The 14,862-nt window shown below is 40.3% G+C and overlaps 1 protein-coding gene across 1 annotated transcript in view; it reads left to right on the top strand.

Moving 5' to 3' along the window:
• The window catches only part of RAI14 (retinoic acid induced 14), a gene marked incomplete in the record, with an annotated part of 1,743,343 nt that overhangs the window by 1,582,607 nt on the left and 145,874 nt on the right, over positions 1–14,862 (top strand). Inside the window, 1 exon segment of the mRNA XM_044070211.1 lies at positions 14,036–14,862. This exon segment is cut by the window's right edge and continues 730 nt beyond it. Within this exon segment, the coding sequence (XP_043926146.1) occupies positions 14,036–14,862 (827 nt within the window).

Here is a 14,862-nt window from a genome sequence, read left to right as displayed (position 1 = left end):
GTGGGTAGCCGTGGGTGCAGAAGTAGACAACAGACCTTTATGGGAGAGAGAAGTTGTTTCTGTTGACGTGGTTGTCTGAGAAGACAATACCTTCCTCATGAGGTCAAAGGCCCCCGGTTCCGAGGAACGCGGAAGTGTCTCTGACGCGGAGGCCAAGGGTATCGACCCCGAGGACGGAGCCGAAGTGATCCGTGCCGAGGCACCGAGGGGGAGAGTAGGTACCGAAAGATCGGTTCGACTCTCAGTCCCGGAGCCAAGGAGGAATCGTCGGTTCCGCGAGTCCGCCAACGGTTCCGACGGAGTCGAGAACAACGGTGCCAACCGTGGAAAGGACGGTTCCGGCACCAAGGGCTCCACAATCATCAGATCAACATCTCTCGGCTCCAACAGCTGTGTAGGCCTCGGAGGAGGATCAGATGGAGATAAGGGAAGGCCTTCAAGTCTCGACACCAACTGGGAGGAGACTGAAATGAGCTTGGACAAGGCCGTGTTCTCCATTAACTTCTGCACCACACGATCTACGTCTGTGTCGGAGAGGGGCCTGGAAGAACGGGTCGAAGAAACCGAGGACGGAACCGACCTCAATAAGGCAGGAGGTGGAAGCTCCGACACCGGTTCCAAGACCCGAGGCTCGGTGACAGTAAGAAGCTCGACACTCGGCCCCGAAGCCTGTGGAACCGGTGAACGAACTTTAAACGAAGAAGTCGGAGCCGATGACATGGGCTCTGATGTCTTCGATCCCTTCGAGGACTTAGAAGCCTGGTCCGACTTGTCAAGCTCTTCTTGGAAGGAAGGCTTCAAAAGACCCCTATCCATAAGCTTCCTGCATCTATCTGTCGTGACCCTTCCACTAAAAGAATGACAAATTGAGCAGTCTTCTTGTAGATGGAGAGGGCCAACACAGTAGACACAGGAGCTGTGGTTGTCAGTGACAGACATCTTTTGCCCACACTGACACCTCTTAAATCCCGACTTAGCTTTTTCAGACATATCCTGAAGAAAAGGCAAACAATTATAGCAAATAACAGTCTGAAAGGTAGGACTCAAGTCCACAAACACAGAATACTATCAATATCAATATCAACCCTAAACTAGGAGGGGTAGGCCTGAAGGAAACAAAGTATAGAACTATAAAAATTATATATGTAGAAAAGCGAAGGTTGAACTAGACACACACACACGCACTAAGGATAAGTTTCCTCAAAAAAAATTAGAAGATTTCACAAGAAATATAATTCGAAGTATCTTATCTTCCCAAAGTTGGTCAGAGCTCTCAAAATTCGATGCGATCGATTGCAGCGGCAAACTAGATCTGAGGTACAGGCAGAGGGAATTGTGGGAGGTAGGTTGGTCTCGAGCTTCTCCTAGATGCATAGCTTTGCTAAGCGGCCGACTCGGAGCCAAGGATCGGCTCCAACACCCATGTCTAAGAACAAACGGCGAGATTGAACACTCTCACATTGAAGATTTGTGATCAAGCATCACTTGCCAAAATGAACTTTTTGCATCTAAGAGAGAAAAAACAGTGGCATTCGGTATTAGAGCTGTGACTTCCTCGACTGTATGCATAGGATGATGAGGTCTTTTTAATGCATTGTTCAAAATCTCTTGGGTCGATGCATATTCTTATTTCATCTGAGCCTTTTTTGTGAGCTGCTACCATGGACAACACCCATTCGGTAGACTGTGTAACTGGACAAATGACACCTTGCTGCACCGTTTTGTCCATCTGGGCTTTGACTTTATGCTGAATGGCTGTCAGAACTTTTCCTGCTGGTCCGACCACTGGACTGATCTTTGGATCTAACTTCATAAAATACACAACTAGAAGTTTGCCCAACTTGTCATCGAAAACATTAGAATATTCTTTATAAATAGTGTTAGTGAAGCTGGAACTGGGACGTGCTTATTTGATGAACGTCTTTGGTAAAAGCAGATTCATTCTCAAACTGTCTCTGAGACCCAATAATGATGGCACAGGTCTTCGGACTACATAAAATAATAAGCTGTAACAGTTCTTGGCCACATAACATGAAAGCACTACTGAGCCTTCGGTTTGAATTTCTTCACCTCCATAAGCAACAGGTTTTGCACAACTGGTCACATTTAGTTGTTCACCAGCTCTCACTTTAGCAAAAGTATCTGCAGACATAACATTACACTTTTTACCAGTGTCTACTTTGAGCTCAGTGGGTTTTCCATTGATCCGGGCAGTACAAAATACTTCATTCTTTGCCAGTAAATCTACTGCATTGATTCTTTCACCAACTACTGACACACCATCTACATAGCAGACTGTTGTAGTTCTACTCGATCAATTTGCTTTTTTGAATGACCCTTCTTTATAATAGCATTGAGGCGTACTTGATTTACAAAATGTTTGAAAATGGTTCCATTTTTTTACCTTTAAGGTATTGCTGACCAAATGTTAAGCACTTTTCTCTTTTAGACTCATGGTGGTTGCCACCATAATTGCGGCAGTTAACAATAAAGCTTGACTTGGGTTTTGCTCACTTACCCTTGTACTGCACTGAACATGCTCCTTTCACTGAACTAGTCTTAGAACTTGCTGGAAGATTGTGGGTTTTTCTTTCCACACCTACAGGGGCTACAGATGCCACTTGCTTAGGCCTGTTTCTGTCTGGCACATTTTGTATGCTGTCTGCACTTGCTGTAGAGCCTGCAGAAACCATGCTCCAAGCATATTTGTGTGCCTTTCTGTAACTTCATGGATTTGACAAATCTCAATAGCTTTGCTCAGCATTAAATCACTGTCACGAAGCAAAGTTTTTCCCACAGCAGCACTATTAATACCACACATGAGCCTGTCCTTCATTAACTCATCTTTTAAATCACCAAACTTACACATTTTAGCTTTGTTCTTCTGGTCAGTAATGTAAGCTGCAAATGTTTCTCCTGCTTTTGATCTCTTGTGTAAAACAAATGCTTCTGTACTATAACATTAGTCTGGGGGTTACACATCTCTCTGAATTTGCACTTCAAACACTCTGGTTCTTCCCTTGATTCAGCCTGTACAATAATGCAACAATTTTCCCCTTCATACACTGCTGACGCATATACAAATCGATGCCCCTTTCAATGGCCTCCGACCCTGCTAGGTGTAGCAAAATGAATGCCTTGGTGCATGCATCTTTATCAGAATAAGCTGCGTGTATGAATATATCGTACTCTTGCTCAAATAGTCTCGAATTCTGTGCAATGTTCTGACCAAATACAATTGGTAGTGGTTTTTGAATGCCGTCTGCCATATTTATACATCTCAGTGAAAACTTTTGCCAGTATGCACAAACACATACGCACACACACACACACACACACACACACATATATATATATATATATATATATATATATATATATATATATATATATAAAGGATAAGGTGAGTGATACCTCTCAACTGTCCCGATTTTAGCAGGATATCTAGGTTTTTGCCTCATATTTTTGGTCTGTCATAAAAATTTCTGAAGTCACTAAATAATGACATATGATTGAGTTTCAGCCTTTATATCCTTCAGAAAATGCATGCTAAAGCAAAACCTGTTATTCTAGCAGATTTCTAAGTTTGTAAGACCAGTATTTAAAAATTGTTGCTGATTTTGGCCCTTTATCTTGAAATAATTGTTGGCTTTTTCCAGATTTCTTGTGGTTAGAGGTTGTGAGGCATGGTGCTGAAGGAACTGGTTGGGGAGAGATGTAAATGAAAGGCTGATGCATGCTTGCCCATCATAGGGGTAGGTATTAGCCGAGTCCTGCCACAGTATCTCCAGGAAAGCCTGAGGTTGCAGCACTTTCATCCAGGGACTTATGGGTGTAGAAGCCCATCAAGGGGTATAGATGTATTCTTGCAGGAATATCAGGTCCGCAGAAGCATGTGATCACACAGTATCCAGTGTAGCCGGCATTCCACCATGCTTTTTGGCCAATAGAGAGGTTTCTGGGTGCATACAAAGCAATGTTCTAGGAGGAGTGAGTGAGGCAATATAGGATAGGAGCAATATGATCATTGTATATGTATTGGGGGTGGGAGGGTACATGCCAAAACTACTATAAAAACACTTCTCATTCCACTGATTTGTCTACTTTAAAGTGTAGTTCTGTCAGGATGCTTTCTTCTGTCACTAAACTGATATAATCCACCCCATTTAGTTTACTGTTATTTCATTACAGACCTCTTAATTTCATTTTGAGATTAATGAAAAAAAATATTTTATTTATTTAATAATTGTTTATGGTGTAAGTGAACTGGACCATGGGCCCTTTTTAGGCACAAGCTGGGCCACGTAGGTAATAATAATAAATATAATTACAATATGCACATATTAAAACACCTTAAAGGAGTCGAATAATCAAATTCACACCGACAGTAAGAGATTAATGCAACAGAGCTTTGAATACTTTCCCAGTCATGTTAGCATTATGGAGTAATGATTCCAGAGTAAATGATAGCCATAAGTAAGAAAGGTAACAGCTTCAGAGGCAACATAATTATTAAAGTGCATTTAATAACTGTACAAGAACTATAGACCCCTAATTTGTAGCAGGGAAATGTTATAGAAAGATGAGAATGTGTTATTTAACTCTTTGCAGTAACAATATTTGGAGATATGCTGCAGAGAAACAGCAGAAATGCAGTAAATTAGGTCCCCAGCCTATATCCTGTGAAAGAATAAGTACATTTATTTTTAGTACAACATGTAGAGAGTAGCTAATTTGACAGAATATCAGAAATGATAATTAGTCATTTAAATATACTAGTGTTATGTGTTCTGAATCACTGTGAAGGGTGTTCTGTGAGTAGTATCTGTCCTGTAAAATGTTTAATATTAGCACTCGGGCCTTATTTAAGCTCTTAGCAACATACTGCTTCAGCGTGCTATACCAGCAGTAAATGTGTCCTGCAGGGTGGCTTAATGTTTAATTTGTTTGCCTTATAAACACAAGGTGCAGGGTTTGAGTCTCACAAGGGTTAACTGGCTAGGCTTAAAATGGCTCGCAAGGGCAGTTAGCCTAGTACTAATCTATGAACCTATGAGCTTTATGCATGCACTGTTGTTGGAAAAATTATGGTTTTGCATAGTGCTGAAGAGAAGAAATATGGTAAAGTAAACTAGATTTAGCATCGGGCTTTGTAAACATCATCCCTAGATGATTATCAGTCTTGAAGTGACACCCAGACCCCATGTGCAAAAAGGGGTTGTGGGTGGATGGATGGATGAATTTCATCCTTTCAGCATGAATGCCTTTCCATTTCATTCTGCAATTTTGATGTAAGTAAATTTAAATAAAGGGGATGTGACAATGAAGCTCCACATACGGAAAGTGCAGGGCAGCATTTCTTTTTGTTTTTGATTTATTAGTTACAGTCTTCATTCTTGGAGATTCTTTAATGTGTTTATGTTTGTTGGTTGATCATTTTATATTTGGGGATATTTGGGTTTTGTTATTGTTACGTTCTTCTTACTGACGTGTCTGTATCGTCGTGCCTGGAAAGAAAGCTTTTGCTAAGACAAACTTTGATCAACGAGTGTATGAGATTGACAACCCCTTGGGGTTGAGGAATTAGCCTCTTCCCGGGGATTGTGCACTCTCAGAGTTAGTGCATATTAGTAGCAGGGGGTGCAGGGGAACTTGCTTTCCTGCAAAAAGTGATAGTTTTCTTTTTCATGGTCCATGGCTGTATCTAGGAGCATGCGTGTTAGGGTGTCATTCTTTTTCTTTTCGATCTTGTGCTAGCGATGTTTTTAGTGTCAATTTCCTGAAGTTTAGATCAACTTCAGTAGATCCATATTATATGTACATGTATAAATGTACACGTTTTACACACGCACAAGGATGTATATATATTTTATTTCTTTACTTATTTCAGCGGCATAACCTGTTGGTAGCAGATAAGGACTGCATGATAGTTGTGTCATGTTATTCAACCTATTCTGGCTATTATCTTTTAAAAGAAATCAGTAAAACATTGATTGAATGGTTAAAAACTACAAAGCTTTCTATCCAAAAAAGTCTTGTTCATGTGACTGGAGAGTTGCAGCTTCTAAATATGCCTTCAACAGCAACCCAGTGTATCAGCTGTAATTCAGTTCTCCAAGAATGTGGAGGCAATTTACCCATATCAAATAATACAAGCATTTTATTTTGGGGGGGGGGGTGTCAGTTCCTGTCCTTCCACAGAAAAAAACAGGTCATGAAAAATGTATATCCATGGAGTTATAATCATAGTACAGAATTGCATGCATGCATTCACTGTGCTATATTTGCTACAACTCCTGTCAGTACCACATTTCATAGACACAAATCACGGTACTGCCATGTAGCATGCAAAGGAATGTTTGTTATGTGCAAGGTGCACAAGAGAATATAGTACATAAGCCCCCACTGCATTATCCACCTCTAAGGGCATTCCCAGTCACTGTAATGCATTGTAACACAACATGCAACACATCACAGCAGACATCAGCTGTTTAATGAGGTATTAACTTATTATTTATTTCTATTTGTTTATTGGGAAAGTCTGACTGAGCAAACAAGCCCCTTTTCATTGGAAGCTCAGGCGAAAAACTCCACAAGAAAGAGTAACAGCAGTACATACATACAACATACAGAATAGTCTGGTATTCTATAGCAGTATTACATACAAAACACCTTGAGAACTATTTACATAAGTACTCCTACAACATATGTAATATTCAGGTAACAGTAGCAACATTACATACAAAGCACCTTGACAACTATTTACATAAGTACTTCTGCAACACATGTAATGTTCGGTAACAGTAGCAGCATTACATACAAAGCACCTTGACAACAGTAGCAGCATTACATACAAAGCACCTTGACAACTATTTACATAAGTAGTTATACAACATATGTAATATCAGGTAACGATAGCAGTGTTGCATACAATGTGAGGATGAATAAAGCAGATAATTATGACATATGCATGTTTCACAGCAACATAATCAGCATTGGGTGCAGTAAAGAAGAGTAGAAGACAGAAAAATAATAGAGAAAAAAATCACTGACATGTATGTGTACATAGGAGAGGTAGTTTAGTAATTTAGGCTGAGTAATAGCAGGGGCATAGCTAGGATTCAGGCAGGAATCATTTTAATTTATCTTTGAAGAGATGGTTGCTGTTGAGGAGTCTGATTGGAGGAGGAACTGAGTTCCAGGATTTTGAGATATAACTGGTAAAGAGTATTTCCTGCTTTGTAGTGACATATAATTTGTCTACCTTAGTAAAAAAAAAAGGTTCTCTGCCATCTTACCTAAAATTCATAGAGTCATCATTACTAAGGAATACAGGTGGAGCTAAGGTCATCAGTGTATTATGGTAATGAGGGATCTGGTACTATGGGAACTGTGATTGGTAGGAACTTGACAGCGTAACCATGTAGGCACAGGAAAAGTGTGGTTGTGGTAGTAGGATTGCCGGGTCTATAGTAGAAGACCGAAAGATTACTTCAGCGAACGCTTACATGAGCTAAAACGCTGGTAGTCGAACTTCTGATTGTGGGGGGCTGTGCCCCCCACACCCCCCCGCTAATTATATATTCCAACTCCGAGATCGCACTACAGTGAAAAAAGGGCAAACATCCCATTCCTCACTGTACCACGACCCCACAAACACCCTTTCATTTATCAGCGTTTTTGCTCTTGTGAGCATTTGCTTAAGTAAACTTTCGGGTTTATAATATAGACCCGGATTGCCTGTACCACAGAGAAATCTATTGCCAGTAATAAGAGGACTTTGTTCTTTTTTGTCTGGGGAACTTGTCTATAATCAGCCTCTTTGAATTTGTTACTGTCAAATCTGAAAAGCAAATAAAGTTAGAAAGTGCCATACCCACCTCCACTGTCAAAAGGCTTCTCCTCAAGCTAAAACTCACTCCTTTTGCCCTAGACTAGCTACCAGCAAAATACATTAAGCATGCAGCTAACACTGTGGTTTACCATGTCTCCATACTAATTAACTTTTCATTCAAGAAAAACTGTGTCCCAGAGCTTTGGAAAAAGTCTTACAAATTACCTCTACATAAAGACAGAAAATTCTTAAGACCTCTCTATTTATAGAATATTGCCATTCTGTCACTTATTTCTAAAGTGCTAGAAAAATGTATCCAAGTCCAGCTACTTAACTTTCTGATACTAATCTCCTGTCTCCGACACTGCATGGATTTCATCTGCATCACACTGCTGTCTCTGTCTTTCTTAACTTTAACATGTTCATCAACCAAAACAGAAATTTAGGCAACCTCTTCTTATTCACTGTTTTCTTAGACCTAACACTGAATCAACTAATCCATTGTCCCACCAGGGGAGCCAATATCCTAGACCTGGTCATTACCAACATAGGAGATGGATGCTCCACACCAGTGGTCACCCCCTCATTGGTCAGGTCTGACCATAAGCAAATCACCTTTGACATCCCCACCCCCCAGTAAGGAAACCTCCTTAAAAAACTTCTCCAAAGCCAACTTCATGCTACTGAAGTCAGAAGTGACAAACTTCACAACACCCACACAGACGGGATCTGGAAGTTCAACTGCAGAATCCTACACTAAGGCACTGTACGAGCACATCCACTCGTGCATGAATCGTGCCATCCCATGTAGAACCAAGATGCTCTTCTCCAAAAAAAGGAAGCCAATCTGGTGGTCCCGTGCTATAAACAAACTATACAACAGAAGGAAGAAACTGTTGCAGAAAAGAGGAAAATACCAGGATGCAAAAAACTCCCTCACCAGCCCCAGTGAGAAGCTGAAATCCCTCATAAAATCCTCAAAAGCTAGTTATGAAAATAAAATTGCCAAAGAGTCCAAAGACAACCACAAGGCATTCTATAGTAATGTCAAGAATCTAAATGGCAATGCTCATATCTGCTCTGAGCTACAACAGAATGGCATTAAATATACTGATCCCAAAGATATTGCCAGTATCCTGGCAGATCGATTTAGTGCCAACTTCACCCCCCTCTCACCCCCTAAGGGGCCCATCTCAATACCAAAAGATTGCCAAATTCCGATAATCACGGCCACACAGGTAGAAACCGCACTCTCCAAAGCTAAGAATACAGCATCCATGAGACCAGATGACATCCCAGGCTGTGTACTACATGAACTACAAAATGAACTGGCACCTCACCTAAGTGTCACGTTTAATCATAGCCTCACCGCAGGCTTTGTGCCCACTGAGTGGTGCACAGCTAGAGTTATCCCGCTCCACAAGGGAGGATCCGCCTTGGATCCCGGGAACTACTGTCCCATCAGTCTGACATGCCTGATCTGCAAGGGCATGGAACGCATTACCATGGAACTTATAAACAAAGACATTGGCAACCTTCAAATACTGGACCTCACCCAGTTTGGGATTGTGAAGGGCCGATCTTGTCTCCTGAATATGATTAACTTCTTCGAATCAGTCTCCAGAGCTGTGGACGAGGGTAAGGTGGTCCACACAGCCTATCTGGACTTCAAGGCCTTCGACACCATCCCCCACTCTGGAATCATAGATAAACTTACTAAGCTGGGCATAAATCCCTACGTCACTCGATGGGTTGCCAACTGCCTTACTGACAGAACCCAGACTGTAAAAGTAGCCGACTCCAAATCCAGCTCCAGACAGATGACAAGTGGAGTACCTCAGGGTTCAGTCCTGGGACCACTCTTGTTTGGCATCTACTTTCCTTTCTCTGAAGTATAGGCCAACACTAAGGGACTCTGGCTAACAAAGTTTGCAGATGACTGCAAACTGGGAGCCATTACTGAATCCCCAAATGATGTGGATATTCTACAAAAAGGCCTTACAGAAACAGATGCCTGGTGCCAGAGCCATGGGTTCAAGCTTAATGCCAAGAAATGTATAGTTATCCCCTTTGGAAAAAAACATGTACCCATGAATTACCACATAGGTGGCAGGACGCTAAACATCGAAAGTGTGATGAGAGACTTAGGGACACAGGTGGACAGTGGTCTCACTTTCGATAACCACATCGCCACAACAGTCAGGAAATCCCTCTATGTGGCACACCTCATCACTAAGGGCTTTTCATCTAGAAAAAAGGAGGTCATTGTCCCACTGTACTCATCCCTCATTAGACCCATTATAGAGTATAATGCCCCGTTTGGTATGTACCTCACAAGACATCTGCAACAGCTAGAAAGGCCACAGAAATACCTCACTAAAAGAATCACAGGCCTAAAGCAGATGCCATATGCTGACCATCTAAAAAAAAACTCCAGCTATACTCTGTCGCATATCATCTACTCAGAGGCAATCTCTGCTTAACATACAAGACCATGTCAAACCCTGAGTTGTTGGACATGCCCCACTTAAAGAAATCCCAATCCCTCAGAGCCACACGCTCCAGGGATCTAAACCTTGTCATCATAATGAACAAAACATGCTGGAGGGATAGGTTCCTGACCCAGAGACTCCTCATACTCTGGAATTAGACTGCCCATACATGTCAAGCAGAGCGCCTCATTGGCCCTCTTCAAAAGGAACCTTGATGATTGGATGGGAGATAGAAAATTCACCCTAGGGATCATGTCAATCACCCTGCTAAACAGGGGTCCAGAGAAGTAAATATTGTGGGAAGAAATATCCAGGGAATTGTTATGGCTAGGCTTGCATAGGCCCTAGGGCCGATAGCCTAGTACCAACCTATGAACCTGTGAACACAGGCCTTTAGTATTGTATTCCATCCACTTTTGCTAAATAGGCTCAGTTCATTAGGACTAGGGTCACCTTCTCTCTCCTTGTTTAACAGCTGTCTCACTCACAGACAGCAGGCTTTGAATTCGCAAACAAACATCTCCTGCTTCTTAATTGCAGCATTGGATATCTCCCAAGAGTATATTGTGGGTCCAGTCCATTTCATCATATTTATAAACAACCTCCACTCTGTAAGTAAACATGCTACCATCATCCATTATGTTGATAATGGTTTACCTCCATTTGTTTGAGAATGGTATGTCCGATCATGCATTTGTGCGACTCAACAGAGCGAATTACGGAACACTTCCGAGGACAAATGTAAACGGTTTGATGGAAAACCATTTTCGACATTTGTCCATGTGTTTGAATGGCATAATGCTTTCACTTTATAGCCATTCAAGCCTCTGTGAGTTGGCGTTGCATTTTTTTTTTTGCTGTTGTCCTTTCAATGGAATGCACGTTGGACAATGACCTCATGATGAAATGCAGGTAATCCGTTGATAATTCAGCCCTAATCTGCTCTGCCAAGAAACTGAAAAAATTGCACCACACAGTGTACCAAACATTGGCTCTATGACTCACAGCTGCTGCTAAACCCCAACATCTAAACTAGTCCTATTCACCCTAAACAAGTCTCTCAGCAGAAGAAACTCTGCAACATAACCTCTGTCATTTGCACCAGAGCCATACTATTAACCCACGTAAAACTTCTAGGGATCATTCTTGATGAATTATAAAATTTTACTTTCATCTAAAGCAAGCAGATATTTGTGCCCTCTGAAGGATAGTCTCACCTTACAGATGACACTAGGAAAATAATTGCCACAGTGCACCTACTCCCAACCCTTCTGTATGGTGCTCTCATTTTTATACATCTCTAAACCACCCAATCCAACATGCTTAAATGATGCCACAATAAATCAGCACAATTTCCTGCTAATATCCAAAACTAACTCCAGTAGATTGAGTTGCAACATACTCTAACCTTCTGTCGGTTAGCCAGTAAGTACACACAACGTAATCTGTAAATCAGATAAATATCTTAGCAACAGCAACATTATTCATCACTACTGTACCAAAAGAACCCTATGTTCCACAGACACACACCTATTACTAGTCATAAGATCTAATAACTCTGCGGGTGACTTTCTCTACTCCTTCTGTGTATCCAAAATCTGGAACTCCATCCCACTTTCAGTGACATTATTTACTGTTACTCTACCAAAATAACCACATACTCCACAGACAAATGCCTATTATTAGTAACAAAATCTTGAAAAAAAATCTGAATTCAGTGTTCCAGGAATAAGCAAATCACCAGCTTATTCAAAATCCATAGTTTAAGTACTTTGGTCCCTAATATGTTTGGACTTCATTGAAACATTTACTCGTCATCCTTACCTTTCTTCTGTACAACTCTAATAGTCATGTGATTAACTCATATTATCTTCCAAATATGTTGAATACATACAGGAAACAGTATCTAAAGTTTTGTAAAGCAAGTGCAGTATCCATATATTTTATGTTAACAATAATTATGTGTTGTTAGTATTTTTGTAGTCATGGTTACTTTAAGTGATCAAACAGTACCGGTAAGTGTTATTGTTAATGCATAGTTAACACTAAAGCTGTAGATGAAATTCAGAGAATAGCTAATACACCTAAAAGTTTAAAAAGGGCATTCCATTTAATGAGTAATAAGTTACTTTAGATGATTTACTCCTGAAACCCTGTAAGACCACAGTACGTAGTAATAAAAAACATAGAAAATAAGGTCAGACTGAAACACATTGCAAATAAACATTATTATAGGTGAATGCATTTAGTTAAGCACTTGTGCTTTTGGACAATGTGCAAACTGAACTGGAGTGACAGCGCTTGTCTTTAAAGTAGAAGGAGGATTGGTGTGGTGAAAAGCATTATACCAGTTGCAGATATGCATTTCAAACTGATTATGTTACCTCATTGGGGCCAACTCATATGCAGTTTGTGTTGCATATGTGTACGATCCTGGGAAAGGGTGTTTGCATATTTACTCCATACATTAAATTCTGTGGCCACACAGTGCGACAGCTTGCAGGGTCTATCAACTGTGTACCATTTTCTGTGAGTGCTATAGGCCTTTTGTGAACCATTCTACTGCATAATAACACTCCTTCATGATGTACAGTACTTACGGATAGTATCCATAGTGAACAAATAAAAACACCTGATAAGGTTTGCTTTAGGATTTTAAGTGAACTTAGTACTCTGTCCATTTTCAAAGAGTTCCATCTCTAAAATAGATAGTCCTGCTGGTAGTAGGTAACATGTTATTGTTCTGTACCAGTAGCCATGTGAAGGTAGACTGTTGAATTATAAGAAAGGTAGTGGTAGAGAGAAGCTTCAAAGAATTAAGATAATGTCTAAAATGGTGCATTTAGTTATAGTAGTAACATGTAGCAGGTGAAAAGTACATGTTAAAGACAGAGTAGAAATGCTTAGAGGTAGTGTGAGGGAGAACATTTTCATGGTTACTGAGTTTAGGCACTCAGTATATCCTACCTGTTAACAAAGTACTGTAAAAACAGTGAGGTATTTAAAAAATTATACCACAGAAATGCAGTGTTAGAGTGGTAGAAAGAAGTAGACTGTTTTTACCTAGAATCTATAGTTTATCTAGTAGGCAGGGAAAAGTGGGAAGGAGCGGGCAGAGTGGTCCTGCTTTTAAGTTTTTCCTTGTTAGTATTTCTTTATCCTTCCTGATCAGGCAAAAAGCATTGATATTGGGCAGTAAATGTAAATGTCTTTACTGCAGTAACCTGAACTTGAGATGAGCAGTCTGCCTTTGAGAGTTCCAGGATTGTAGTCATGTTCGTTATCTTATTTAGAATAAACAAAGCAAAAAAAGGCTGCTCCCAGTTGCTATCCATGTGTTTTTTCAGCCAGTCAAATGAGTCAGTCAGTTTGGCATAATGTTTATAATGTTTACCTCAGGGACAAGAGATACAGGGTTTGATTCTGACCAAGGGAAATTGGCCAGGCTTAAAATAGCCTAGCACTTACCTATGAACCCATGAATAGCTTAATCACCCTTATTTGTAAAAATGTAAATCTGGCTTCCTTGTAAACATGTAAATGGTGCTTTAAACATATTCTTTAACTTTTTATTTTGTTGCACAGTTCAGCATGCCCGTTTATTATATTTACATTAAATATAGATGTGATCCATTTAGGCAAAATGAGAACAAGCAAGTACACTTTTCATTTAATTAGGATTTATTTATTTATGTTTTTGTTTGTTTAGGACAAAACCTACAGAGCAGCAGAACTGGACAACAGTTTTGATTCCAATGGTTCTTTTTATTCCACACAGACTGAATTTGATCAATCTGCGGATGTAGATGTGGAGAAGCTAGCTGGAAACAAAAAACGAGAATCACTAAAATCCCCATCGATCATTTCGGATACATTGTCTAAGATGGAGTCTCATGAAAGATTGATCAACCATACTGAAGATGAGATACGGCAATTGCAAGAAGTTTTAAAAAATGTTCAGATGAAACTGCAAGATTCAGAAGTGGAGAAAAAGTTGTTGCAGGATCAGCTGCAGTCTACATATTCAAAAACTAACCAGGTAAAACCTGAAAATGTTTCAGAGAATGGTTGTGACCTTAGTGAAGAACTCAGGGAGACTCGAACCAAGTACGAAGAAGCTTTGAAAGAAATATCCAGACTTCAGCAGCAGATAAAGTCAGAACATATTCCACCTCCAAACCTGGAAGATTTAGAGACATTATCTGTTAAAGAAGCAGATATACTAAAGCAGCAACTTGCAGAATCATTAAAAGAAACTGAAAGACAGAAACAGATAGTGAAAGACCTAGAAGGCAGTCTTCAGGCTGTCCGTGAAAGTGTGGCTGATAAAATAGCAGTGGAAGAGTGCGAGGCCATCAAAAATTCTTTTAATGCAATAATTGAGAATATCAAACAAGAGAAGAATGTGTTACTTAAAAATTATGAAGACGGGCAGCAGGAAATTAAAAAGTTGCAAGAGGCACTGGGTGCAAAGGAGAGAAATGAAGAACATGACAAGGTAACCGAAGTGACAGTGGCAATGCAGAAGCACATAGG

This window comes from Protopterus annectens, chromosome 1.part0 (assembly GCF_019279795.1).
Source record: "Protopterus annectens isolate FY-2018-M chromosome 1.part0, PAN1.0, whole genome shotgun sequence".
Classification (NCBI taxonomy): Eukaryota; Metazoa; Chordata; order Ceratodontiformes; family Protopteridae; genus Protopterus; species Protopterus annectens.
Note: the sequence above shows the minus strand (reverse complement) of the source record. Positions and strands in the feature narration are given on the sequence as shown.